The 27,710-nt window shown below is 44.0% G+C and overlaps 2 protein-coding genes across 3 annotated transcripts; one reads left to right on the top strand and one right to left on the bottom strand.

The window, feature by feature from the left end:
• Positions 1-98: 98 nt before the first annotated feature.
• Positions 99-23,456, top strand: LOC114042866 (galectin-9-like). Of its 2 annotated transcripts, XM_027861616.1 has the most exons (11): positions 99-219; positions 7,029-7,120; positions 9,685-9,886; positions 10,572-10,682; positions 13,438-13,533; positions 15,189-15,227; positions 16,921-16,968; positions 18,385-18,426; positions 19,069-19,157; positions 20,561-20,723; positions 22,429-23,456. In XM_027861616.1, exons 1-11 carry the CDS (start codon positions 181-183, stop codon positions 22,576-22,578), a joined length of 1,071 nt encoding a protein of 356 aa, XP_027717417.1. In that variant the 5' UTR covers positions 99-180; the 3' UTR covers positions 22,579-23,456. The 2 variants fall into 2 exon arrangements, with proteins under 2 accessions (XP_027717417.1, XP_027717418.1); XM_027861617.1 differs by lacking the exon at positions 13,438-13,533 and having other exon boundaries at positions 101-219.
• Positions 12,706-27,710, bottom strand: LOC114042867 (nitric oxide synthase, inducible-like). The gene is made up of 2 exons (XM_027861618.1): positions 27,353-27,710; positions 12,706-12,972 (listed from the first exon to the last, which is right to left on the bottom strand). Exons 1-2 carry the CDS (start codon positions 27,566-27,568, stop codon positions 12,898-12,900), a joined length of 291 nt encoding a protein of 96 aa, XP_027717419.1. The 5' UTR covers positions 27,569-27,710; the 3' UTR covers positions 12,706-12,897.

Here is a 27,710-nt window from a genome sequence, read left to right as displayed (position 1 = left end):
CCAGTCACTTCCTTCTTCTTAACAGCTCCCTCCCCTTGAACTGCTGCCAGCTCAGTTTTGCTTCAGTTTCTATTTCTCTAGAAAATCCTCCCCCTTTCAAGCTCTTGGTTTAGTGAAAGCAGCAGCAACAGCAATAGCAGCAGCGGCAGCGGCAGCGGCAGCAGCAGCGGTAGCAGCAGCATGTCTTTCGGTGGTAGCCAGCCTGCCTACCAGAATCCGGTGAGTAAACTTGTGGTGGGTACCATATAGAGGAAGTGGGCTGTGCTGGAGTGGAGCAAGCTACCTCCATGCATCTGTAAGGAACCTGTTCTGGGGACGTGCACCTGGGGGTACTGGAGGAAATAGTCAGGGGAGGATGGTTTATTTTAGAGAGGACAGTGGGGTGGAGGGGAGCAGCAACCCTACTCCACAGAGAATGTCAAAAGGTCAGAAGCTTTAGATGATCCAATCCAATGGTCCATTTGGTCCAGAGATCTCTCCTTGATAGCAGTCTGACCCTGAGACACATGGTAATGATTAAATGTGCTGCAGCCTGGGGGATGAGGAATCCAGGGGAAGTGATTGGGGGTGTATGAAGGATCCAGTTATGTACCTCAGCTTTCCTCTTCTAGCCCAGAACCATCTTCAGGTTCCTTTCCTTCCGCTTTTCCACAAGGCAGTCTCTGATGTGGATGACTGTATCTCCCTATGAAACCTACAAGAATCATAAATTAGGCCTTACAATTTAGAGACCTAAAGGACCTTACAGGTGATCTGTATAGAAATGGGCTTGGACTAGACCAGTGGTTTGCTAACTCTTTGGTCTCAGAATCCCTTTACACTCTAAAAATTATTGAGGATCCCAAAGAGCTTCTGTTCATGTGGGTTATTGATCTCAATATTTACTGTATTAGAAATTAAAACTGATCAAATTTTAAAATATTTAATTTAAATCATTAATTCAAATTAATGCATTAATTTAGTAATTCCTTTTTTTTTCAAATCCTTTTCTTTTTCTTTTTTTGGCTAGGCAATGGGGTTAAGTGACTTGCCCAGGGTCACACAGGTAGTAAGTGATGTATGTCTGACACTGGATTTGAACTCAGGTCCTCCTGACTCCAGGGCTGGTGCTCTATCCACTGCGCCACCTAGCTGCCCCAGTAATTCCTTTTAAGAAGACAATAAAAACCCATTACCTGCTAACATAATATATTTTAATGAAAAATAACTATCTTTTCCAAAACAAGAAAAATGAGAAGTGAAACTGTTTTTACATATTTTTGAAAGTCTCTTTAATGTCTGGCTTAGTAGAAGCCAGTTGGATTCTTACATTTGCTTCTACAATCAATCTGTTATGATGTATTGTTTTGGTTGAAGTATATGAAGAAAATCCAGCCTCACACAGATATGAAGTTAGAAAAGGGAGGAACACTTTAATAGGGTGATAACATCTTAGTATTATTATGAAAATAATTTTGACCTCACAGCCCCCCTGAAGGATCTTAGGAACTGCTTCCCCCTTTTCCCTACCCAAGGGTCCTCATACCATGTTTTGAGAACCATTTGATTAAAAAAAAAAAAGAATAGAAGAAGATGCATTTGGGGCAGCTAGGTGGGGCAGTGGATAGAGCTCTGACCTTGGAGTCAGGAGGACCTGAGTTCAAATCCAGCTTCAGACACTTAACACTTACTAGCTTTGTGACCCTGGGCAAGTCACTTAACCCCAATTGCCTCACCAAAAAAAAAAAAAAAAGAATAGAGAACCATTTGATTAGATAAACTCTAAGGTCTCTCCTAGTTATAAATCTATGGTCTAGGCTAAGTTCTCTCATTTTTACAAATGAGGAAACCAAGGCCCAGAGGAGCTAATAGCATAGTCCAAGGTCACATCCAGATGTAGCTGAGGGTATGGAGAGGAGATAGGAAAAAGGTAGGAGATCATAGATTTAGAACTGGAAGGATCCTTAGAAGCTGCCTAATCCAATTCTCTCATTTTCCAGATATAGAAACCGAGTGGCACAAAGGTTATGGAATTTACTCCAAGTCACACAGGTAGTAAGTGACAAAAGCAAGATTTGAACCCAGGTCCTCTGACTACAAAACTAGTGTGTTTTTTTTGGGGGGGGGGCTAGGCAATGGGGTTAAGTGACTTGCCCAGGGTCACTAGTAAGTGTTACATGTCTCATTTGAGTCAGATTTGAACTCAGGTCTCCTGACTCCAGGGCTGGTGCTCTATCCACTGTGCTACCTAGCTGTCCCACTATTGCTCTTTTTGATCCATTCCAAAATCCGTACCTTTGAGGCAAATGTGCATCTGTCACCAGAGGGCTTGGAAACTATACTCTGAGAAAACTGGCTAGACAGGAAACCTGGAGAGTGAGGCAGGTAGGTAGTACAATGAAGAGAGTACTGGGCCTAAAGTGAGGGAGACCTGCGTTCAAATTCTGCCTCAGATACTTACTAGCTGTGTGACTCTGGACCAGTCACTTAACCTGTCAAGCCTCACTTTCCTCAACAATAAAATGGGGATAATAATAGCACCTACCTACCAGGATTGCTGTGAGGGTCAACTGGGAGAATATTTGTATAAGTAATATAAATTTAACATAATATATCATACAATATTGTATATAATATATAATTCTGTTACAATAATATAATATAATATAAATAATATAAGTTCCTTGTGTTTAATAATGTGTTTGTCTTTCCCCTTCCCTCTTCTATCCCTTTTCCCCAGTCCCACAGTCTTCAAGTTATTAACCCTCTCCAGGCCTCAGTTTCCTCATCTATTCAGGGATTAGACTAGATGCTAAATTAAGGCCCTTCCAGCCCTAAGAATTGTGATTCTCTGTATCTCAGCTCCTCCCACAGTCTGGGTAGGTCAGTCGCATCTCTGTCTCAGCCTGGTTTCAGTGTTGTTTTGTACTGGACTGATTCTCAGTTAAAGAAATTCTCTATTTCCTTCCAGGAAATGTTAGCTTAAGTTCACGTAAGGGAATCTAGTCCTACAGGGCTGGAACACAGGCAAATTGCCAAGAAGGGTTGATGCTTTCATACACCCTAGATGCCGCCCCAGCTTTGTATGCTAAACACACACTGCTTTTCTGCCCTTCCAGTTCCAGTTGGGATACTACCAGGCCATGTGGTGAGAGCATCTCACATTAAGGAGATAAGGGAAGAAAAAAATAAGAAGGGATGTTGGCAGCACCCAGTGGTGATCTAAGGCCTGAAAAGCAGTCACTGGACCAGGAAGGATTTGCATATTGGGTCTGAATTTTCTTTATGTGGACTGTGCTCTGACCCCATCCCCAAGACTGTGGCTGCTGTCCCTCCTGAGACACTCGCTTACTTTGTAGCTGTTACATCAAAGTCACAGTTGGAAAGCTTCAAACATAAACAAGTTCCCACAAGACCACAAGGCCAGACTTTCTCATGGAGAAAATGGAATAAGCACATCTGGGAAGGTTTGGCCTTGGCCCCTGATGAGATGGGGATCGTGTGGTATTGCAAAACCCAAAAATTTTAGGACAGACGAGAGATGCTAGGATCAAAATACAATTCTGAAACGGAGTCAGGGATGATCAGGGTCACTCAGTTGGTAAATGTCAGAGGCTAGATTTGAACTCAGAAAGATAAGTGTTCCAGACTCCAGGCACAGTGCTGTGTGCACTATGGTGCTACCTAGCTGCTCCAAGAGCCCCTGTATGAAGGAGTAAGTAAAAAAAAAATCTATGCTAGGTAATATAAGATAATCTCCAAAATGCCTCCCATTTCCAGAGCCTGCAAGAACTGGGGGCATCTGAGGTGTCTGAGAGCCTCCACCTGCCCCATCCAGCCCTTTGTGGGCAGAAGGCAAGGAAAACAAGCTCAGGAGATACAAACAAGATACTTTTGTTTCTCCTGTGCCACCTCCACCCAGGAAACCAGCTGATGTCGTTCAGGTTAAGCTCTAACTAACCACTCTCAAGAGTACTTGTAGTCTAAACATGGTCTCCAGTCACAGAGTGAAAGGCTTTCCTGCCTGTTAGTGGAATCTCAGGGCTCAGAAAACAGGTGGAGGAAATATTTGGAGGGATGGGTGGGTCTTTCCAGAGCCCCTGATATCATGCCATGACTTGCAAGTGAAATGGATTTAAGTGAGGCAGGGCTATGCAAAGTCACCAGCCTCACTTTCTCCTCCAGAGCCATATGGATCCAGTGGTAAGATATAGATCAGGACAACTGGAGATGGCCCCCAAGTGGTAGAATAAGGATTAGGTAGAACAAGGTGTGGCAAACACTCCCCTCTCCCATATATATACGGATTTGAGAATAATCTTCTCTAGATGAGGAACGAATGGCAGGCCTGAAGTCAGGAAGACCTGGGTTCAAATCTGGCCTCTGACATTTACTAGCTATGTGACCCCGGACAAGTCACCTAACCTTGTTTTCCTCAGTTTCCCGAGCGGGGTCACAGAGAGTCAAAGATGACTGAAAAATGATTGATATCTCTTCTGACTCTAGTAAATTTCTTTTTTTGCATTATTTATTTAATTATTTTGATTTAAAACAGGAGTAAAATGAAACTATTCACTCATACAAACATACAGTAGAAAATGGTAAGAGAATTTTATAAGTTCTCTTGTTGAGAGATGGAAATTCATTTTTAAATTTTTAGTCACCTGTCCTAACCTAATGAAAAAGAAGAGCTAGTTATGATATGAAATATTTACCTTTCTACTGACTAGTGACAAGCATGAACTTAAATGATAAAAGTACTTGAAGTTCAGTTGGATATATTGCTTCATTTTTTTCTGTTTCATTTTTGTCTGCCTTTCCTTCTTTCTTTATTTGCAAGGCAATTGGGGTTAAGTGACTTGCTCAGGGTCACACAGCTAGAAAGTGTCAAATGTCTGGTCTGAGATTGGATTTGAGCTCAGGTCCTCCTGACTCCAGAGCTGGTGCCCTATCTACTGCACCACCTAACTGCCTCCTAGTTGCTTCATTTTTAACAAACTAGATAAGTTTATATACTTGGTTTATATAATTATATATACTTAATTTATATATTAGTTATAATATATTTATATAATAATTAGTTTACATAATATATGCATATATGTATATACACATGTATATATTATATAAACTAGCCTTCATAAGGAAAGAATCCTTCCAGATGTGATATTCTTCTACCACTAGCTACTCTCTCACAGAAACTCCACTGAATGACATTTTTACCAACCAGTTCATTTGAAAATCTACCAGATAGAAGAATTGTTACCTGTGCAGAGGATAAGTTTAAATTGGAAAACAGTCTTAATACTGCAATGAGTTTGTTTCTGTAGAATGTTTGCGATGGTCTGTGGTGAGTTTAAGATGACTTAGAAATGTGCAGGCCCAGAGCTCATGGGTTTCAGGCAGTCTGATATCTGTGTTGCAAGAATGCAGAAGTTAGGAACATTTCAATCACAAGATTACGTGGCTGATGAGGTACAATTATAGGGTGACAGGGGCACAAGGGAGCTACTCAGGTGGAGTGTACATAACACAAATAAGAGCATGTACAGGGGTCTGGACATCAGGTGGAATCAGTTTTTGTCATGTTGTAAATCAGTTGGAAATCTGTGTTTAGTAAGAATCTTAAGAAGAGGTCTGTGATTCGAGTAAGTTTCCTACCACTCTAGCAAAGCAACGCTTATTCTGGAAGAGCAGTTCTCAAACTTTTTGGTCGTAGGATCCCTTTATACTCTTATTTTTTTTTTCTTTTAGTGAGGCAATTGGGCTTAAGTGACTTGCCCAGGGTCCCACAGCTAGTAAGTGTCGTGTGTCTGAGGCCAGATTTGAGCTCTATCCACTGCGCCACCTAGCTGTCCCATCCCTTTATACTCTTAAAAATTATTGAGGACTCCCTGAACAGTTTTTGTTCATGTGGGTTATGACAATCAATGTTTATTATTAGAAATGAGAAATTATTAGAAATTATCATTATAGAAATTGAAACATCTTAGTATTATGGTAAAAATAATTTTGTCCTCACGTACTCCCTGAAAGGGACTGCTAGGGGTTCCCAAACCGCATTTTGAGAATGCTGGTCTAAAAACAGCTGTAAATATTTGTTCGCCAAAAATGTGATGGAAAAAAAGATTGGGCAAGAGAGGGTTGCCAGTTAAAAGTCATGGGACAAGAACTAAGGGCTTTTATTTTTTTTTGGAGGGGGATTGCTGGGGAATGTAGTGATAGTATTGCAAAAAACAATAAGAAGAAAAGTAATGGAATATTTAAACATTTAAAAATGCACAGAAGAGAGCAGAAGTTCAGAAAGGGGACACAGAGAAGCAGGGATGTGTTGGAACTACCATGTGAAATTTAATATACCCCCTTTTAAAAAAAAGGGCTTATAATAGATGTTCATAGTGTGATGGGCATCTGAGGCATGTGTGGACCCCATCAGTTTTCTAGGATGGTCCACATGAGCCCCACCCCTATTAAAATAGCTTCTTATGTGATCCCCCCTTTATGCTGTTCTTTGTATATTGAGATATTCTTATTTGATGATGTTTATTAAGGTCATAAAAACAATAAAATAGGAAGAATAAAAAATAAAATTGACAAGGCAGAAGCAAAAAGTTGTAGAAGGAACACAAATAGGAGAATTTTGTTCTTATCGTGTTACATTGAATATAGACTTTTTGAAAAACAAATTCCAAGTAAGAGAAATTCATAGTTTCATATTCAATTTTCTCTTTTGTTGTATGTCAAAATGCATGTTTGCTAATGGTTGCTAAGTTCATAATAAAAAAGAAAAATAATCTTTAAATGGTTGTAGAAAAAAATTCAGAGGATATAGCCATAGTCCCGAGGATGGGAGGGAGAAACACCCCCTCCCTGCCTTTCCGTTTGTTGGTGGTAGAAAGCATTAAAATTCTGGGAAGCTATGTTGTCAGGGTACAGCCTTGATCTGCCTCATCTTTGACTCTAAGCCCTGATCTTGGACGATAGGACCTTCCTGGATTTTTTGTTTGGAGACCCAGAACTGACATCTATATCCTTCCTCCTCTCTGCAGGTCATTCCGTTCTCTGGGCCCATCCATGGTGGACTCCAGGATGGACATGAGGTCGTTGTCAACGGGTTGGTCCTTCAGACCAGTGGGACTAGGTACTTGTTTCTTCTCTTTTCCTCTTACATGTCCTGTCTCTGAGTAGACCAGGGCATTCACCAGCAGGTGAAGGCACAAGCAGCAATTGTCCCTGGAAATTGCCCTGATGTCTCAAGTTATTCCACCTGACTTCAGAGGCTGAATAAGCCCATGGGTCAGAGAGCCACATGACAATGACAAAAATCAGATGACAATGATACCCTGGCTGGCCCTCTGCAAGACATGGGTTTACAGCCTTGATCTAAATAGACTAAAAAGACTAATGTGTCTCAAACCCTTTCTTAGCCCAGCCTCTGAACATGACCTCATCTGAGAGGTGACTGGTCAGCATTAAGGGTGTGGAATCTAGCCAGGAAACAGTTTTTCACCTCAACTTCATCAACTCATCTGAAGTGCCTACTATGTACAAGGCACCAAGCTAGGAGCTAGGGATAGCAAGATTTTTTCCCCCCTATGAATCCTCTCCCCTTAGGGAGTTTACATGATAAGGGGTGAGGGATACAGGAATTACATGCACTCATAGCTGGGTAAATACAACACAGGGTGCAATGAAGTCAGAGGAAAAATCCAGAAAAAAAGCTAATACTGGAAGAGGTAGTGTGGAGGAGGGGGTCATGAACTGGGGGAAGAGATCATTCTGCTGAACCTTGAGGTAAAAAGACAAGAAATCTGAAAAGTAGAGATGAAAAAGCAAGCACTCATTCTAGGCATAGTGGCCAATCTTAGAGTGAATGCTCAGAAACGGGAAATAGCAAGGAATGGCATTTCATTTTGTCAAATTTTGACCCTTGACCACGTAGGAATGGAAGTTAGTACTTTAGCCTCATTGTTTAGCAAGGTTTTGTTTTGTTTTGTTTTGTTTTTTTAGCTGTGTCTGACTCTCTGTGACCCCATTTGGGGTTTTCTTGGCAAAGATACTTGGAGTGGTTTGCCATTTCCTTCTTCAGTTCATGTGACAGATGAGGAAACTGAGGCAACAGGGTTAAGTGACTTGCCCAGGGTTACATGGCTATTAAGTGTCTGAGGCCAGATATGAACTCAGGGACATGAGTCTTCCCAGCTCCAGGCCTCTGTGCATTGCTACCCCTTAGCTTCATTACTTGTCTACTAGTCTGTGTACTGCTACCCCTTAGCTTCATTACTTGTCTACTAGTCTGTGCACTGCTACCCCTTTAGCCTCATTACTTGTCTACTAGTCTGTGCACTGTTACCCCTTTAACCTCATTACTTGTCTACTGGTCTGTGCACTGCTACCCCTTAGCCTCATTATTTGTCTACTAGTCTGTGTACTGCTACTCCTTAGTCTCATTACTTGTCTAACTAGTCTGTAAAAATCAAGGAAGGCAGGTACCATATGTGATCTAAATTTTGTAACTTCTCCACAATCTAGCTTAATAAATATTAATGAATTGAACTTGAGGGCTACCTTAACCTACTCAGCTATTACTGGCCCGAGCTAAACCAGGAATATGAATTCAGAACATTACCAGGAGAAATAAAACATCATTAAATCAATCAAGCAATATTGATTGAACCTGACAAAGTTCCCATGTGGAATTAGAGCAGAGGTGGGGAACCTGCAGCCTCGAGGCCACAGGTGGCCCTCTAGGGCTTCAAGTGCGGCTCTTTGAATCCAAACTTCACAGAACAGATCCCCTTAATAAAAAAGTCCTTAATAAAAGGACTTTGAAGGTGATAGTGTGGGTACAGAGCAAAGGGTGCCAGGTTTGGAATCAGAAGACTTGGGTTCAAATCCTAGCTTTTCCACCGCTACCTGTGAGACCCCAAGAAAGTAATTTCTATTCACTGGTCCTCAGTTGTCTCCTCTGGAAAATGAGGGAGTTGGACAGCAGCAGGGTTTCTTAACCAGGATTTCAGGGAGTCTATGAAACTGGATGGCAAAAAAATAGATCTTCATTTCATTGTAATGAAATGCATTTAAAAACATGATTCTGAGAAAGAGGTCCATGGGCATCACTAGAATGCCAGAAGAATCCAAGATACATAAAAGCTTAAGAACTCCAATACCAGGGGATGTCTAAGTTAGAGAGCACTGAATCATGAGTTAGGGAACCCAGGTGCAAATCTTAGTTGTTCTGGTTTCATCTGCTACTGGAGGAGACATGCCATGAGGGCAGGGACTGTATGAGGTCTAAACTGTGCATCACTCTCCCTTCCCAGCCTCCTTCGTCTAGTACACAGAACTTTCCTGTGGACTGGGGCAGACAAAAGGGGGATGCATGGAGGAGGTGGGGCTTGAGTGATGAGTAGGGGGGGACTAAGAATAAGTGGACATCCCTCTCATTTACCATCTGAGGAGTCACACACTTAGACACAATAGAACTAAGATCTCTAAGTGCAGGTATTTAAAACAGAGTACCAAGGGGAAAAGTGTCACAAAGACTAAAAGGAAGAAGGAAAGAGAGAAAAGAAGAGTGACCAGGAAAAGGAAGTTTCTAAAGCTAAGGAGTAGCTTCTGGGCCATCATCTTACTGATCACCAGCAGCACACTGCATCCACTAACTGCCCTTCTATTATTATTTTTTTTTGGCCCCTGGACTAGGTTTTCTGTGAATTTTCAGCATGGGTTTGATGGAAACAACATCGCCTTTCATTTCAACCCTCGGTTTGAAAGTGGCGGTGTTGTTGTGTGTAACACAAAGCAGAATGGTTCCTGGGGGCAGGAGGAGAGGAGGATGAAGATGCCTTTCCAGAAGGGGGCGCCTTTTGAAATTCGCTTTCAGGTCCAGAGTACAGACTTCAAGGTAAGGACAGCATCGTCCCCGCTAAGTCACCTTCCTTTTAGAGAGCACGGTGGTTTATGAGTCAGAGGGCATGGCTTCAAAAAAGTCAACTTCAGGTGTACAATATGGAGGAAGCATGGCTTAGCGACAGCAGTTTGGTTAAAAAAGATCAGAGGGTTTTAGTGGCCCACGTGCTCAATGTGAATCAATAGTACAACACAGTCACAAAAGTAGCTAAATGTAACCTTGGGCTGCACTGAGAGGCAGACAATAGTCTCATCGCTATAGTCTGCTCTGCTCTGACTGTATCCAAAATACTGCGTTTGGTCTTAGGCATCAACATTCAAAAAGGGCCCTGATGAACTGGAACGTGTCCATAGGAGGCCAACAAGGATGGTGAAGCATCTTGGGTCCACGTCAAAAGCAGATGAAGCCATTGGGAATGGGGTGTTTAGCCTTAGAAGGGAAAGCTCAGGAGAGATAGGATTGATGCCTTCAAATATTTAAAGGACCATCATGCTAAGGAAAGATTTGATTTATTCTATTGGTATCAGAGGTCAGAACCATGAGCCCTGGGTGGGAGCTCGATGTCGGCCATTCTCAGCGACTGGAGACCTGATGGTCATGATGGCAGATGGGGGAAGATCCAGTCTCCAGGACTCACGTTTGTGGCTTTCTTGCTCATGCACCTTCTTCACGTTGGCAGGTGATAGTGAATGGTAATTACTTCATCCAGTACCAGCACCGGATCCCTTTCCATCAAGTGGACACCATCGCGATCGAGGGCATAGTGCAGGTGTCCTACATCAACTTCCAGGTCAGAATGGATGGCACGGGCTTCCTCCACTGTCCTATCTCCTATCCCAAAGGAGGGGAGGAGATCCCACTGAGCGGCAGCTACCACTACCAGCAGACACATTCAGGGCTACAGACTGGCCAGGAGGAAGCCCCTTCTCCTCCTCCCCGAACCCTCTTGCTCCCACTTCACTTGCTCCCTCTCCTGAACTTGGAAGGGAAAAGCTCCTGTTACTCTCCCCCAGGAGTGTGTCTTCTTTACCTTCCACTTGGCTTTGTCATTTTCCCTCCTGCATTTTTGGCACCTCGCACAGTGCCTGACACATAGTAGACATTTAATCAAGATTTGTTAAATTGAATTGAACCAGACTGAGCTGAACTGCATTTCTGCCCCTTTGCTGGGCTCTATCCCCCCCAACTCCCACTCTCTCCCCCATGTCTCTGTCCCTCTAAGTCCACTCTGTTATTTCCACTCCTCCTTCACTGTCTGATTGGGAGGCAAAGTGATAGAGTGAAAGAACCTGAGTTCAAATCCTGATTCTGCTACTCTGAGGCAAGTCATGTAATGTCTCCGACCTTACAGTCTCTTCCTTGCCACTGAATGTCTGAGGACTTTATTTCAGGTCCTTGTCACCTCTTTTGATGTAAAACGAGGGGCTTGAGTAAGATGACTTTTTAAGGTTACTCCTAGTTCTAAATGCTTTCAACTTGGTTTGTCCCCATTTCTTTCCTCTCTTTTAATATTTGTGGCCCTGGTTGGCATTTTTCCTGACTCTATCTCCCCCTGTCTTTACCTCTCCTCTTTTCTGTCCATGTTTTTATCCTGTTCATCTGTCTCTTCTCCCTACATCTGCCCTTTCCCTTCCTTCTGTTTCCTTCTCTTTCATAAACATCCCTACCCAAACATAGGAAATCATTAACGGAGCTGGAGGTCATGGCGAGGTTTATCCTTTCCTCACCAAATCTAGTTTATTACTGATTCAATTCATTCACCAAGCATTTATTAAGCACTTCCTATACAAAGTCAAATGTCAGAGTAATTCCTGACCTCCAGAAACTTATATTCTACTGTAGGATACAGAGAAATAAATACAAAATGATTTAAGATGACAGAGAGAGAGAGAGAGAGAGAGAGAGAGAGAGAGAGAGAGAGAGAGAGAACTAATGACTGGGTACAAGCCAGGAAGGTTTTCCACAGGAAGTTCCGTCTGAATTGAAATGTGAGGGAAGCTAAGGATTCTAAGAGGCAAAAGTGAGGGCCTGGAGGTGGGAAATTCAATGCTGAGTTTGGGGAGCAGCAAGTAGACCAGTTTGGAAGGAGACTGATAAGAAATAAGGTTGGAAGGCTGGGGAGGTCTTTTAGTGCCAGCTTGAGGAATTTGTGTCTTATTCTAGTGGTGTTAGGAGGTCCTCGAGGCAGCATTATATAATCAAGAGTGCTAATGTTGCAGCACTGACCTTAGAGTCCAATTTGACCTGAGTTCAAATCCTAGCTCTGTCTTTTATTACTTGTGTGACTTTGGGCCTCTTAACCTGGATGGGTCTGAGCTTCCTTAGCTGTAAAATGAGACAGTTGGATAGTTGACTTCTGAGGAGTATTTGACCTCTGAGTTCCCTTTCAGCTGTAGATGTATGGTCCTATTATAGGAAGTTACTGAAGGCTGGTGAGCAGGGAGGGCTACGGTCAGTCCTCAGCCTGTTTCCTGTCTCTAGCCTGCTCTATTCAGCTCTGGTGAACCACAAGTGAGAGGCCCGTTCAGTCCAGTTGACATTAATTGGTGTCAGAAGTAGGGTTACACAACTTACATGTGTAATCTTAAGCAAGTTATATTATCTCTGCCTGCAGTTTCCTGCAGCCCTGATAATGAGGGCTAACAGCAACAATGAGATAAGTTTGATTCACAGCAGGGTTTTATGACCAGAACTTGTCTGAGCTTGGACAATGCTCTTCCAAGCTCAGAGAACACCTGGTGCTGGTCAAAGCAATACATTAATTGTATGATTTTGCCAGAGGGTGAGATCATTCAGAGGGTGAGTACAAAGGATTGTTGTTATGCCAAGCTCAGGGCACAGCTTGCTTGCTGGACCATAGCTCTGGAAAACAGGGTGTCTCCTAATAATATCTTGACACCCTCAAGCAAGGAGATTCCCCTACTCTCCTTCACCCATTCCAGGTTCTTAACAGTTGAGGCCAGAAAGTACATAATGTTTCGTCCAGTCGTCTCTCGTCACAAACATCAGGAGAAGATTCTCAGCAACAACCAGGGGGGCCAGGAAGGCATCCTCTCTGTCTTCATCAGACAAGATGGGGACTGAATGGATAAAAAAAATAAAATAAAAATTTAAAAATAAATAGAACAGAAAGATGGTTTCAGGAGTGAAGGTTGTTAGTTAATTCTTGGGCTTGGGCAATGGGGAGAGTGGGAATTTTCAGGTACTGTTACAAGAGCCTTGTGATGCAGCTCATAGGCTAGGCTTGGCATCCCAGCCATAGGGAAGACTCCATTAAAGAGAGGGAGGCTCTTCTTGAACTAACCCAACTGTCACTCACTCAAACTTGCCTGCTCGCCTCTCTTTGCCTGCTTCCTCTCTGTGCTTGCACAAGCTTCATTTTTCCCAAGGAGGTCCCTTCTCTCTTAGTTTCCCTCAGCTCTACCCTGCTCCCTGCCTCACCTCCAACTTGCTCCCTACCTTCCCTTTACCCTGTTCTCTTCCTTGCCTTGCTAAACCTGCTAATTAACCTGAATGCTGCTCTTTTTTTTCTTTTTTTTTAACAGAACAGCAGACTTGCTCTTATTCAGCCTCCCTGCTATGTCCTGCCTCATACAATGACAGCAAAACCTCCTCGTAGGCCCAAGGGAGGCAAACCCAAAGTGAGTGAATGAGTGAGTGAGCAGACTGACACTTCTCTCTGTTCAGTCTGGACCAGGTGTTTGCCAGCCAGTCAGAACTATCAGCTGGCCCAGTTAGAACAGTGCTTGGGTCTGATGTCAGGCAGCTCAGCATAGGTAGGACTGAGGTGAGTTAGAACAGGGACTGTCCCCTCAGTTAGAATAATGAGTCAGTCACTTTGCCTAGGACATAGAGCACGTCAGCTAGCATAGTGGGTCAGGTTAGTTAGAACAGGGAGTCAGTTGATCAGGGCAATGAGAACAGTGGGAAATGCAGTCTGCACAGTGAAAATAGGCAGTCCAGCTCTCAGGACACTTGGAATAATTAGACAATTGGGTCATCAAGAAGAAATCATTCAGGTAAGTCATAGTCAGGAGACTGTCAGATCACTTAAAACAGGTAGTCAGACAGAACAGTCAGACAATCAGCACAGTTTGAGCAGTGAGATCAACCATCAGAACAGCCAATCAGGACAGTTTGAGCATCCAGAGCAACAGTCAGAACAGTTAAACAGGTCAATTACATCAGTTAAATATCTGTAAGGTCAGTTAGAATAGGGAGTGGGTCATTGTCTCTCAGGGCTGTTAGAACAATGGGTGAAAGAATATTTAGTCAGCAACTGTTTACTTAGCACACTAGGAAGCCACCCTGGGGACAGGCAGAAGCCTGCTCCCACTTGGGACTCCAGAATTGCAAGGCTCAGCTGTCAACATAAGAGGTGCATGGGTCCCCAGGGTCACCTCACTCCAAACAGCGTCAGACAGTATTTTGCTTCCTTTGAATCCTCATTAGGAGAAAACCCCCTCTCTGCTTCTTAAAGCAAACAGAGATTGCTTTGAATGAAAGAGCGATTTGAGAATTGCTGCCACTTTCCCAGGTGGGAGGGGGAAGAGACACCTGCATCAGAAATCACAACTTTGGCTTCTGACTGCTTAGAGAAGCATCTGAGATTATCCCCTGGGAGAAGAGGTGTCTTCAAGTCCTCGATATGCCTAGGATGGGGGCAGGGGAGGGTTGGGGGAATTCATGCACAGGGTCCTTCTGGGAGAGGTGGGTTTGGGCAAGCAGAAAGGAGATTAGCAGACCCACATTGCAGCCCTTCCTAGAGCAGAGGCTTTTAATCTTTTCGTGTGTGTCCTGGATGCCTTGAGCAGTCTGGTGAAACCTATGGACCCCTTCTCAAAATAATAGTTTTTAAAAATGCATAATGTAAGATAAGGACTATGAAGAAAACTAAATATATTGAAATAAAGATGTAATTTTCTGAAGACCCCTTCAGGTCCCTAGACCCCCTAGGTTAAGAACCCTAATCTAGGCCAGTCCCTAGATCAGGGTGACAGAGCCCTTGGGTAGTAGGGCTCGGGAAACCTATGAACCTCTTCTCAAAAGAATATTGTTGAATATATAAAATAAAATGTGTAGGATTACTAAGGAAACCAATAATGTGAAAGATCATTATCAAAATATTTTTTAAAAAAATACACCCATTAATGGACCTAAGGTTAAGAACCCTTGAGAGACACAGAGTAGTACCTTCAACCCTACAAAATCTTTCATTTTTTACCAGCCAGGCTTCAGGGTTCATCCCCTACTGATGCTCCAGCAATGACGCTGTTTTGTTTTTCATCCCTTTCAGCCTCCCCAACCTGTCTGGCCAACTACTGCCTCACCTATCGTAAGTCTTAGATTTCCTGAATCTTTTTGGATTATTTTATTTCCTGTTTCTGGTTTTGGTCAGGTTAGGACCAGAGTGGGAGTGTCCTCAGAGAGCTGGTCCAGAGATTACCTAGGAGGGAATCACCTTGGGGCAACCTTTCTTATCCTTGAATGGGACCCTTTCCCCTGCAGCCTGGTCTCTTGTGGTAGTCCCTGAAGGACAAATGGTATCATTCATATAGCACTTTCAAATTGGTGTCATGATTCACACACATTGTCTTTTTTTTTTTTTTTTTGTTAAGGCAGTTGGGGTTAAGTGACTTCCCCAGGGTCACACAGCTAGTAAGTGTCAAGTGTATTTTTTGAGGCCGGATTTGAACTCAGGTCCTCCTGACTTCAGGGCCAGTACTCTATCCACTGAGTCACCTAGCTGCCCCTACACGTTGTCTTCTTTGAACCCCACCACAACCCACTGAGGCAGGTGGTACAGGTATTATTTTTTTTTTCAGCCAGAGACAAGGTTTATTAAAGATCTGCCAAATTGGCCAGACTCTTAAGGAATCTGAGCACCTGTGAGCTATTGGCTAGATTGTAAAAATCTGAGCAATGGCTAGATTATAAGAATCCCAGCCAGTACAGGTATTATTTATACCCATTTTGCAGATGAGCTTTAGAGGTTAAATACTGGAATTTGTACCCAAATCTCTTTTAACTCCAAATCCAGAGCTCTTTCTTAGAATCTAGCGTCCTTCTTGGGCACAAGACTTGCTGACTATTTTCGCCATCCCAAATTCTCAGGTTTGTCAAGCCTCCACCTTCAACTCTTACTCCATTTGCATTGGGAGTCATAGAAGTCAGAGGTTCTCCATCCCACTCTCCCTCCAGTATTTATATCACTTTTTTGTTAAGTCATTTTTCTGTCATGTCTGATAGTTCGTGACCCCATTTGGGGTTTTCTTGGTAGAGATACTGGAGTAATTTGCCATTTTCTTCTCCAGCTCATTTTACAGATGAGGAAACTGAGGCAAATATAGTTAAGTGACTTGGCCAAGGTCACACTGCTAGTAAGTGTCTGAGGCCAGAAGACGAATCTTCCTGATTCCAAGCTCAGTGCTCTATTCATAATGCCACCTAGCTGCCCTAGTATTTACCTCAAAATTAATGTATATAATTGTTTTCATATTATCTTCATTTTAAAATATATCCCACCTCCATCCCCTACCTAGACAGCTATCTCATATGACAAATAATAAAAAAGAGAGAAAAAATCAGTTCAGCAAATTCAATAATACATGAGCGAGCTGAGTTTAACAAAACATATGATCAATGTTCCATACCCATAGTCCCTAACCTTGAACTCAGGTCCTCCTGACTCCAAGAGCAGAGCTCTATCCACTGCACCACCTAACTGCCCCTATTTTTTTTTTTTAAGATTTTTACTTTTTTTTCAAGAGATGGGGGAGGGAAGGTATTGAAAATCCTGGCATATTTGAGTGATTGAGAGTGAATTTCCCAAAGATGTCTCAGATGACAGGGAAGAGGGCATGATATATTTCTTAGGACCCTTCTACCAAGGTGAAAACCCCAGTGGAAATGGAAACAGCCTTTTCTAGCTAGAGAGTATTCAAGATTAACATGTGAAGCTGGTACCCTTGAGGGTTTTCATGGTTGGTGCATTAACTGAGTTTTTCCTCTCTTGTTTCTCCTTTCAGACTCAAATGCTTTTCCCCGGCATCCACTCTGCTCCACAGATGCACGGTGTAAGACTTGAATTGCTGACCATTCTGTGCTCCATCCATCCATCTCTTACCCTTCGTCTGTTGAAATAGACTGAGCTCTTTGAGTTATGTGTTGTGATAAAGGCCTCTTAGCCTGGGCCCTGGGAATGCTAGACACAAGATCATAGCTCTAGAACTGGAAGGGTTCTCTAAAACTCTCTAATCCAACCCTCTAAGTCAATAAACATTTATTGAGCACCTACTGTGTGCTGGGCACTGTGCTTAAGTGCTAGGGATTTTACAGAGGAGAAAGTGAGGTCCAGAATGGTTGGATTCATTGATCTCTAAGGTCCCTGCCAGCTCTAAATCTATGGAGAGGAACCATGGGGAGAGCTGACCTCAAAGTCAGGAAGTCTTGGGTTCAAATCCTGCCTCAGACTCTTACTAGCTGTATGACCCTAGGTGAATCACTTAACCCCTCTTATACTTCAGTTTCCTCCTCTGTAGAATAAGGGCATTGGACTCTCTGGCCTCTAAGATTCCTTCCAGCTCTAACTATATGATCTTAGTTGAAATGACTGAGCTAAGGTCATACAGGTAGTAAGTGTCCATGGTGGGATCTGAGTTCATTCACTGATTCCAGAGTCAGTGCTCTTTACTCTTCACCAGGAAGGAATGGGATATGTGCCTGAGGGGCTAGGGGTGGGGGTAAGGGGGGAGGAACTTGTCCACCTTTTGAAGGGTGCCGGAGGAGTAGCAGCACCTGGAGTGTCTGCCTAAGTCCCACACTTCTTGTGTTCTGGGTATAGAAGTCCTAGGATCATAGGATCCCAGGGAATCACTTGGGTTGAGGAATAGAGCAGAAAGGGGCCTGAATGACCATTGAGTCCAAGTTCCTGATTTTACAGATGAGGAGACTGAGGCCCAGAGAAGTGACTTACTTAAGATCACATGGGTCAAAGAGAGGGCATTTGAACCCAGGTTCTCCAGCCATGGAGTGGGTGCTCCTTGTATGGCCTCCCAGTTCTGATGTGTTCTCTCCTGGCTCAGTGTAAGTGGGGAGGTTGGGGGATGTGTTCAGGAGTTAGGCAGTACTTGTGAGCACGGAACAAGGGGTATTCAGAAAACAGCTTAAAGAAATTACGAAAACAAAGGGAAATCTATCCACAACACAGCTCCCCCCCCCCCCCCCCCCCGGGGAAAAGGAGAGAAAGGGGCCGGAATGACCATTGAGGCCAAGTTCCTGTTTTAAGTTCCATAACCAAACTGATATTCTTCAGCTTTTAGGAGGAGGGTGTGTGTGTGTGTGTGTGTGTGTGTGACTCTGTGTGTTTGTGACTCTGTCTGTGTCACTATGCCTGTGTGTGACTCTGTGTGTGTGTGTGTGTGCTCGTGCACGCGTGCATGGCTGTGTGTTACTGACTCTGGGTGTTTCCATTGTTTCTTCTTTTTTTCTAGGCACCTGTTTTCCCATCCCTACCAGTCACCAATCAGTTGTATGTAAGTTGCTGCCTTGTGCTCATGGGGGAGGGCAGTGGGGAGGACAGTGTGAACTTCAGACTCTGATGCCTAAGAGAAAGTGCTGTGGGTTGGAGGGGCCCTGAGAAACCTCAGAAAGCCAAAGGGAGCCCCACACTTGGAAATGACCAATAGCTGTTACCTGGGGCCATGTTCCTGATCCCCTGGGATAGCCCTCAAACCCTACCTTATGCCCTGCCTCAATTCTTCTTGTGGCACATGTGACCAGCTTCCCCTGACTTTTCTTTTCTTTTTATGGAGGTCGTCTTTGTCATCCTTTTCTCTAAAATGAGAAAAAGCATGATGTGGTGGATAGAGAGCTGACCTTGGAGTCAGGAAGTCCTGGGTTCAAGTTCAGCCTCTGATAAATACTGGTTGTGTGACCCTGGGCAAATCACAACCCTTCTGAACTCTTGAAAACTCTTTAAGACTCTAGTTATAGAAAAGATATTTACCTGTATTGGTAGAGGGAGTATCCTCACCTGGGAGTTCCCTCTATCAATGAAATCACAGGTTTAGTCCCCATCCTTAGCCTTTCTCAAAGGCACCAAACTGTTTCCGAAGCCCTCTGTCAATTGCCCAAGTTACACACTGCTTAACTCCTTGTCTCTCATTTTACTGCAGCCCTTACCTTTTAGTACATCCATCTTTGGAGGACTCTACCCATCCAGGAACATCATTGTATCTGGCATCATCCTGTCTGCTGCTGACAAGTGAGCATCAGTACTGAGTTCACAGGGATAGCAGTTCCTTTTATCTGGCATCCCTCTCCTCTCTGGGCAGCCACGTCCCTTTTTTATTACTTGTCAGTCAATCAAGAAACATTTATTAAACACCTGCTATGTGCCAGGCACAGTACTAAGTACTGAGTATACAAAGAAAGGCAAAAGACAGTCCTTGCCTTCAAGGAGTTTGCAGCCTAATAGAGGAGACAATACACAAACAGCTATATACAAATAAACGGTATATAGGATAAATTGGAAATAATCAGTAGAAGGAAGTCTCTAATGTTAAGGGGGAGGGTCTGGAAAAGCTTCCTATAGACTTTAGCTGATACTTGAAGGAAGCCAAGAAGATGAGGAGGTAGGGCATTTCAGGGGGATGACCAGGAGATAGCAGTGTCACAAAAACCTAGAGAAAAGAGAGTACCCAGGAGAAAAGGGTGATTGACAGTGTTTGAGGCTGCTCAAGAGACAGTGTTGGAGAGCTCAAGAAGGATAAGGATTGGGGAAAGATCGATAGATTTGGCATTTAAAGGATCGTTAGGTTTTATATGATTGCACATGTATAACCTATATCTGATTGCTTACCATCTCAGAGAGCAGGGAGGGATAGAATTTGGAACTCAAAACTTCAAAAAAAACCCCAAATCTTAAAAAATTGTTTTACATATAATTGGGGAAAAATAAAATATTATGTATTTTTAAAAAGAGATTATTAGTAGCTTTGGAGAAAGCAATTTTGTTTGAATGGGGACAGCAGGGAATGATAGAAGTGGTTTTCTAGCTAGATATCAGGGTAGAAGAAATGACTTCATCACCCAGGATCACCAGCAGAAACAATTAGAGAAGCCTTAATTTGCCAGTTATACAAAATGTGCCTGGCATTGGGAAGTACAAAGATAGATATGACCTTTTTTCAGGGAGCTGAAAATCTAATGGGGAGAAAGCCCTGGGTGCACACAATACTGTTACAAGGGAAAGTGAAAAATGGTGGGTGCATATATTCAAATGTACAGATTTGAAGTTTCAATTATATAAACTATGGGAATTGACTCCAGCCCGATAGAAATATATGTTATGAATTTGAATAATGTAACCATGTCACATGATTCCTTATTCGAACTAATCAAGACCTAGCTGTAAGCACAAAGGAGAGAGTTATAGGCAAAGTGAGAAGTAGGAAGGAGAGGTCACTTTCACGTGGGTTGGGTGGGGGTACAGAAGTAGGGTGGAGGAGAGAGAGAAGAGTTGACTGAATTGATCACTACACAAGCACCAGGCACTGTCCTGGGTGGCGGGGGCACAAAGATAAAAATGAGACGCTGCCTGTCCTCCAGAAGCTTGCATTCTGTCAAAGGAAATAACGTGTTCATCTTCCTGTCCCTCTTCTTCAGGTTCACAATCAACCTGAGGTGTGGGAATGACATCGCCTTCCATCTGAACCCACGATTTAAGGAGAATGCCGTGGTCCGGAACACCCAGATTAACTACTCTTGGGGTCCTGAGGAGCGTGGTCTGCCTAGATCTATGCCCTTCACCCGAGGCCAACCCTTCTTGGTAAAGCATGGGGAGGGAGAGAGGGCTTGGTGGGTGGAGAGTAGGTAAACCTTGAACTCCAGAGTTTCCTTCAGAACACAGTGAATTGGGAAGGAGTCTGACGATCCAAGACACTAGATAATTTATTTCCCAGGGGTGAGAGCAGATCCTTTCTAGGCTTCTGCACTCATGGGAAGATGAGAAGTAGAAAGGGCTAACCCAAGGGCTAATGTGGTTCATGGAGCAAGTTCCATGTTGTCATTTATGTCTACAGTGACACAAAATGGCACTGGCATGACTTCAATACTACAATGATCAGAGATTTCATCAGCCTAGACTCTCCCTCCACTGTCACAGACCAGTGGTCTCCAAGAGGTGTTGGGAGCAAAACACTGAAGCTAAGCTGAAATGAGTTCTTTCTTTAGCTAGACTGGCCCTCCAATGGTGGGCTTGAGCTCACTCCATCACTGGTCCCATAGAAGCATTTCCAATTTTGGTAAGACCAGGGCGTGTGGTCTACTATCATAGACTTCTACAAACACAGGGTCTCCTCCATGCCAGCATGAGACCTTGGAAGAGAACCAAAGTGAAGGACATGTCGAGATGTCAAAAAGGTGCCTTTAAATACTGTTTTTCATCGAGATGAATCCTTGCAGGAGGCTTAGCACACACACACAAACAAATTATGCTTAGAAAACGAAGCTTAGGCTTAAATAGGACATTACTCAGGCCACTTCCTTTGGTAGATGAAAGAATAATTGTCTAGTTGGGTCATAGGGGTCATCTAGTTCAAGTTCCTCTTTTTGCAGATGAGAAGACTAAAGCCCACACGGTGAGTCAGTGGTAGAGTTTGGAGCTGGGCAAACCCGGGTCCTCTGACCCCAAAATCTATCATTCTTTCAATCCATCACTCTTTCCATTGAATCATAAAGGAATTTTATCTTTTCCAAGGCCCACCCCATCCTACTCCAAATCTGTAAGCCCATGATCCAAAGGTGGGCTCTTGTGAGGATTCCATTCTAAGTAGATTTCTGTGAAATAATAAGTAATCATGACTAGTATTTATATAGTGTTTTAAGGTTTGCAAAGTGCTTTACAAATTATTATCTCATCTGATCCTCACAACAACCCTGGGAAGTAGGGCCTATTTTATTATTCCCATTTTACAGATGAGGAAACTGAGGCAGACAGGAGTTAAGTTATTTTCCCACAGTCACGTGGCTAGTATCTGAGGCAGGATTTGAACTTGGGGCTTCTTGATTCCAAGGCCAGGGCTCTGTCCGCTGAGCTACTTAGCTGCCTTTGTTTATGGTTAGTGATCAAATTCTAATCTTCTGCTTATGATGCAATCAATTATATTTATCCCGTATGACTCCAGGATATTACAGCTTCTTACCATCATAATCCAATAATGACTCTCTCAGAATGCTGTGTCAGAGAAGCTTTTCTTCCTCATGGCCTGAGCAGGCTGGAGGAAGCAACGAATGTCTCCATACGAATGAGCAGTGGCATCGTAAAGGGATGGTGCCTCACGTCCCCTCCGCATGTGTTTTGTGTGGACCTATACAATGTACAAAGTCTCCCCTGCTACACTGTAAACTCTGAGGGCAGGGATTGTTTCCTTTTTTTTTTTTTAAACTTTGTATCCCCAGTGCTTAATATGGTCCTTGGAACACAGTAGGCGCTTAATCAATGCTTGTCGATTGATTGTCCTCTTGTCTTCCAGGTGCAGATTAAGTGTGAAATCCACTGCCTCAAGGTGTCTGTCAACGGACTGCACCAGTTTGACTACAATCACCGCATAAAAAACCTATGCTCTATCAACCAGCTGGAGGTGTCGGGAGACATCCAGCTGACCCAAGTACAGGTCTTCTGAAGGGCCTCCCACCCAGGTGTCCCGGCTGGAGGTGGCTGGAGACATTCAGCTGATAATGAAGGCTCTCTCACCCAGTTGTCGCAGGCTGAATCTTTCTTTTTTCTCTCCTATCCTCACTTCTCCCTAGCTGATTGGACTCTAAGCACCAAGCTTTCCCTCCACTCCCAGTCAGGGAGGAGTTGGAATAAGATGCTGTCCTCTTTGGGGGAAGGTAGAGAAGGGACTTACCTTTGTTTCTCCCTGGGTTTCTTGTACACAGTCAGTAGGATGGGAACCTTCCTGAAGCAGGGTTGTTTATTTCTCAACAATGGCAGAACTGAGTTCACCTTCCAACCTGGCTGCTGTGGCCTCAGGTGTGATATTTTGATGTTCTGATACAGAACAGGGGATTCAGAGATCACCCCTCCTCTCCAGAACAGAGCCCCTGCCTTAACTGTCTTTTCAGATTTGAGCCCCTCCTCCTGTCTCCACCTGGAGCCAGTGGCTTCTCTCTCATCCCCTGTTCCTCTGCTGTGGCCCCATCAATATCCCCTTTGTCCTTCCTGTTGCCTCCAAGACCTTGGACCTCCTCGGTGCCTTGTTATATGCCCAGAGCTTTCCCTATTCTTTGTGAAACCCTCTTCCTCCAGGGAGTACTCTCTGATAAGCAGGAGCCAGTTGTAGCCTCCCGCCCCTCTCCACGTGATCTCTGTGATGTCATTTGAAGAACGTGAAACAGTACCTGCTTTTTTTTTTTTTGTACACTTCCACTCTTTCTATTTGATTCTACTTCCGGAGGGTAGGGGCCATGTCTTACTTATACTTTGTATCTCTCCACTGCCCAACCCAACACACACAGCAGGTGCTTAATAAAAGTCTGTTATGCAGTATTGTGCTCAGAGCACTTGTGATTCATTAAACTTGTGTTTAGAGGTCAGTGAGATTCTTGGCTTAGAGTGTGACATGGGGGTGGGTTAGGTGGGGAAAGAATTTGGGCTGGTATTTGTTTAGTACTTTAGATAAAATCCTTTACATACATTATTATTATTTTCAGGTAATTGAGGTTAAGTGACTTACTCAGGGTCAGACAGCTAGTAAGTGTCAGGTCTCTGATCAGATTTGAATTCAGGTCCTCCTGACTCCAGGGTCAGTGCTTTATCCACTGTGCCATCTAGCTGCCCCTACATACATTATTTCTTTTGAGCCTCATAACAGTGCTGGAGGTAGGAACTATTGTCCTTATCTCCATTTTACAGATGGACAAACAAACTCAGCGAAGTGAAATGACTTGCCCTAGGTCTCACAGCTAGTGTATGTCTGAGGAAGCATTTGATTTGAGCCCTGGACTTCCTGGCTTTGGTCTTAGCTCCCTAATTCAGACCTGTGCTGGAGAAAATCAGAGAGATTTGCATTAGTCTCCTGATGCCTTTGTCAATTGGCAGAGTGATGAAATGGGAGCTTCTGGGATGGACTCAAATCTGGAAAGGCCTTGGAAAAAGTAGTTACCTGCAGAGCTGAAACTAAGGTATGGTGCCTGGACCTTTGCCCCAGGCTCCCCAAGATAAAAGACCTTCACAACATTCATGACTTAGGTAGAAACAACTGAGCTCAGTACCTAGTTAGCAAGAATAATAAGACAGGAAGGAAGCTATTTGCCCTGGTTGTTGCACCCCAGATGAACTCTCCCCGATACCTCTTCTCCTCACCTCTATAAGTACACCCCTCAACTGAATTTGTCTTAGATAACGTGCCCTAGAGCATTTTGTGAAACCAGCCTAAGGTACACAAATGTTATTTATGACTCTTTTGGCCAGTTCAACATTTTGGAGGTTAAGGGTGTGGGTAAGCACATTCTTGGGCAAGGGGCTTCTTGGAAGTGAGGGCCCAGACCCCAGGTATCACTTCTATACATCACACAGTAAGGCAGGGGGAACAGAGTGTTCAGAGATGTGAGGAAGCAAGAGTGAAACAGAAAAGTCGGATGATGGATAGAGTGATGGGCTTGGAGTTGGGAAGAGCTGAATTCAAATTCAAAAACCATTAACCTCTGTCTGCCTAAGTTTCCTCATCTGCAAAATGGGGGTAATAATAGCAACTACCTCCCAGGGTTGTTGTGAGGATCAAATGAGATAATATTTACAAAGGATTTTGCAAACTTTAAAGCAATATATAAATCTTAGCTATTATAAGAATGTTATTATTTCATCTGTTGTTCTGACCTTCTGTTCTTTTCTCCCCACTTCTGCCTCAGACATAGGCTTTTACAAATGATACCCTGGGTTCGAGGTACGTTGTGCTTAAAATCAGCATAAACTCAAAAAATTATAGTGCGAGCCCCCATCAATGTATTTCTTTTACTAGCCAACTCAATAATTATTAGTTCAAAGGAAAGCACCCTGAAATAGCATAGTGTAGGTAGCCAAGAAAACTGAAGCAATTCCGTTTTGTCTGCAGTTTCTCTATCTCGTCTCTGTGTTTGTACTGCAGCTTCTGCCCCTGTCTACAATCTCTCTTTCTGCTGAAATAGCAAGTTTCCAGAGCAGTCCTGTCTATTAGGGCAAGGTTAGAGAACTAACTAATCTAAACAATTTCCTTTACTGTTACACGTTCTCACACCCCAGTAACAAGCCCTGTCCAATGAAGAGGTGCCTGAACTCAACTTAAATCCCACCTAACTGAAATCTGTATAAATCTTACCTGTGTGTGTAGGGAGAGGCTCCCTTGCCGGCAAACTCAATGTACTATCATTGATTCCTAAACGTGGTTCAGGTTCTGGTTTGCTCTGGCACTGATAATTTTACCCACAAAGCAAGGTAGTGACAAGAAGACTCCCCCATATTCCCAGAGGTACATTCTCTCACAGGTTACTACATCAGTGGGGGAGGAGACATACACAAGGAACACAAGTGGCCAGAGAAGACCATATACACAAGGAATGCATATGCCCAAGGCATTGGTATGGCTAGGAACACTCACTTCTCTGACGCCCCAGAGCCATTGATGTCTCTGGTGATGTCACTAAGGAAGCTGCTGGCTCTGCCCGGGTGGACGACTTTTTCTGCTTTCTTCTGTCACACTTTTCTCTACTGGGCATCTCCATGGCTGCTGCTGCTGATCTCCAGTTACTGTATGGGCCCTTATTACTGTTATGCAAATCGACTTGGGAACAAGACTGAAAAGGGCCCCGATGGAACTGGCGACCTTTGCCTAACTTTCCACCAGCAACCAAAATCGTTCTACTCCCCACAATAAGAGGGTCAGACTAGGCAGTGTCTAAGGTCTCATCTATGATATGATGCTACGGTCTTATAATACAACCCAGCAGGAAGTGAGGCAGCAGTGAAGAGCTAGCTAACATTCCATTTCATTTCCTTGCAGGCATGTCAGGGGAAGGGTTCAGAATAAAACAAATGGTCAGAGTAGAGCTCAAGGGTTGCTTTGTGGACCCTCTTGATCGGTTCTAAGCCCTATAGGCCATAGTGGACTGAAAATATCTTCTGTTATGGACATTGAATACTACTCTGAGATTCAGAATGAACTTTCTGGCTTGAGAAGCAGTGTGGTACAGTGGATAGGGCTCTGACTCCAAAAAATATGGAAAACAAAATAACCATGTGCTGGCGCTAGCCATGATTACAGAAAAAGATTGCCTGTCTTTTGTCTCTTCCTGATCTGTGTGGTCCTTTAGTCTAAAAGGATCCAAATGTGCCCTCCCAATCTTTGTCCAAAGGTACAATTGGTCCTTGTGGGATGAAGACAGACAACTCTCCATCATCTGGGGCTGGGGGAGGGGGTCATCAGTGGACCTGGACTGGGGGATGATGTTGTGAGTGCCCAGGATAGTCCTGTCTCTTCTCCATTGCCCACCTTCACTGGCAGTTAGCAGTAGCCACAGGTGGCAGGTGGGGCAGGAAGAGGAGATGGAGAAGGAGCCAGTCTCAGTTTGTTCCCAGTGGGGGCAGGAGTCAGGGGTGGGGGAAGTGGGGGGAGGAGATCAAATCTTCTCCTCCCCTCTGTGGCCACAGATAATGAATATGTGGCTGCATCCCTCTGCAGCAGCTCTAGCTGAGTTTTGCCTTAGGGATCTTGGCCTCCTCAGCTTTTGATGCTGCTGGGTCAGTTTTCACCTCGGAGGGAAAGACAGCCCCAAAGATGTCTTCCTGGTATTGCTTCTGGCTCTTAAAGACAGAGACAGAGAGAGAGAGACAGAGAGAGAGAGAGAGAGACAGAGAGAGAGACAGAGAGAGAGAGAGAGAGAGCAGGAGTAAACAAGCCCTATGATTTAGCTGCATCAATGGGGGCAGTGGGCAAGGTAGGGACAGCAAAAGTACCACAAACCCCAATGATAAGAGAGCTTTTTGACATAACCAATTTCCCAAGAAGGAGGAAGTGCAAGACTTATTATGGCAAGAGAGCTGGGGGAGAGTCAGAGGACCTGGATTCAGATCCAGTCTCTGACTTTACTAGCCCTATGGCTTTAGGGCTCTCTGATGACAAGGCAGTTGGATAAGATGGCCTTCAAGGTTCCTTCCAGTTTGAAATCTATGATGCATCCCATTCCCTTGTATTTCTGGAGCAACTCCCTTAGAGGGAGTCCTCAAAACATTTTGTTTGCTCTCTGAAATGAGGGAGGGGCAGGAGGGTGGAGGAGAGAAATTTCTCTTCCTACCTTATAGCCGAGAAAGTAAAAGTGCTTCGTTGTAGGTCACAAAGTGAGCTAGTGACATCATTAATCTAAGCCCCCAAGCTGCTGGGGGTGGCATCATTTGCCCAGCATTCTTGGCATGGGCCCTACCTTGAGTTGGAAGAAATAGTTGTCAGTCTGCTCTTCGTTCATCTTCAGTCTGGTGGCAAAGAGATCCTTCAGAGTTCGGGCCACATCCCGGGCCATCCTCACATCCCCGCAGACATACAGGTGCCCTTTGTCCTCACGTAGTACCCGGATCACCTCATCTGCCAATCTCTTTCTCAGGACATCCTGAACATAGACGTGGGAAGGAATTGCAGTCATTGAGAAAGAGTGATTTGCTTCCAGGAGAGGTGCCACTTGGATTGGACTTTGCCCTTCTAGACACCCTTTCAGCTGGAGTCTGTTTCCCTAGTGTAGCTCACTCATCCTCAAAGAGGTGCTGCAGAAGGACATGGTGGCAACC

Source organism: Vombatus ursinus, unplaced genomic scaffold (genome assembly GCF_900497805.2).
Source record: "Vombatus ursinus unplaced genomic scaffold, bare-nosed wombat genome assembly UNPS02014768.1, whole genome shotgun sequence".
In the NCBI taxonomy this organism is placed as follows: Eukaryota; Metazoa; Chordata; class Mammalia; order Diprotodontia; family Vombatidae; genus Vombatus; species Vombatus ursinus.
Note: the sequence above shows the minus strand (reverse complement) of the source record. Positions and strands in the feature narration are given on the sequence as shown.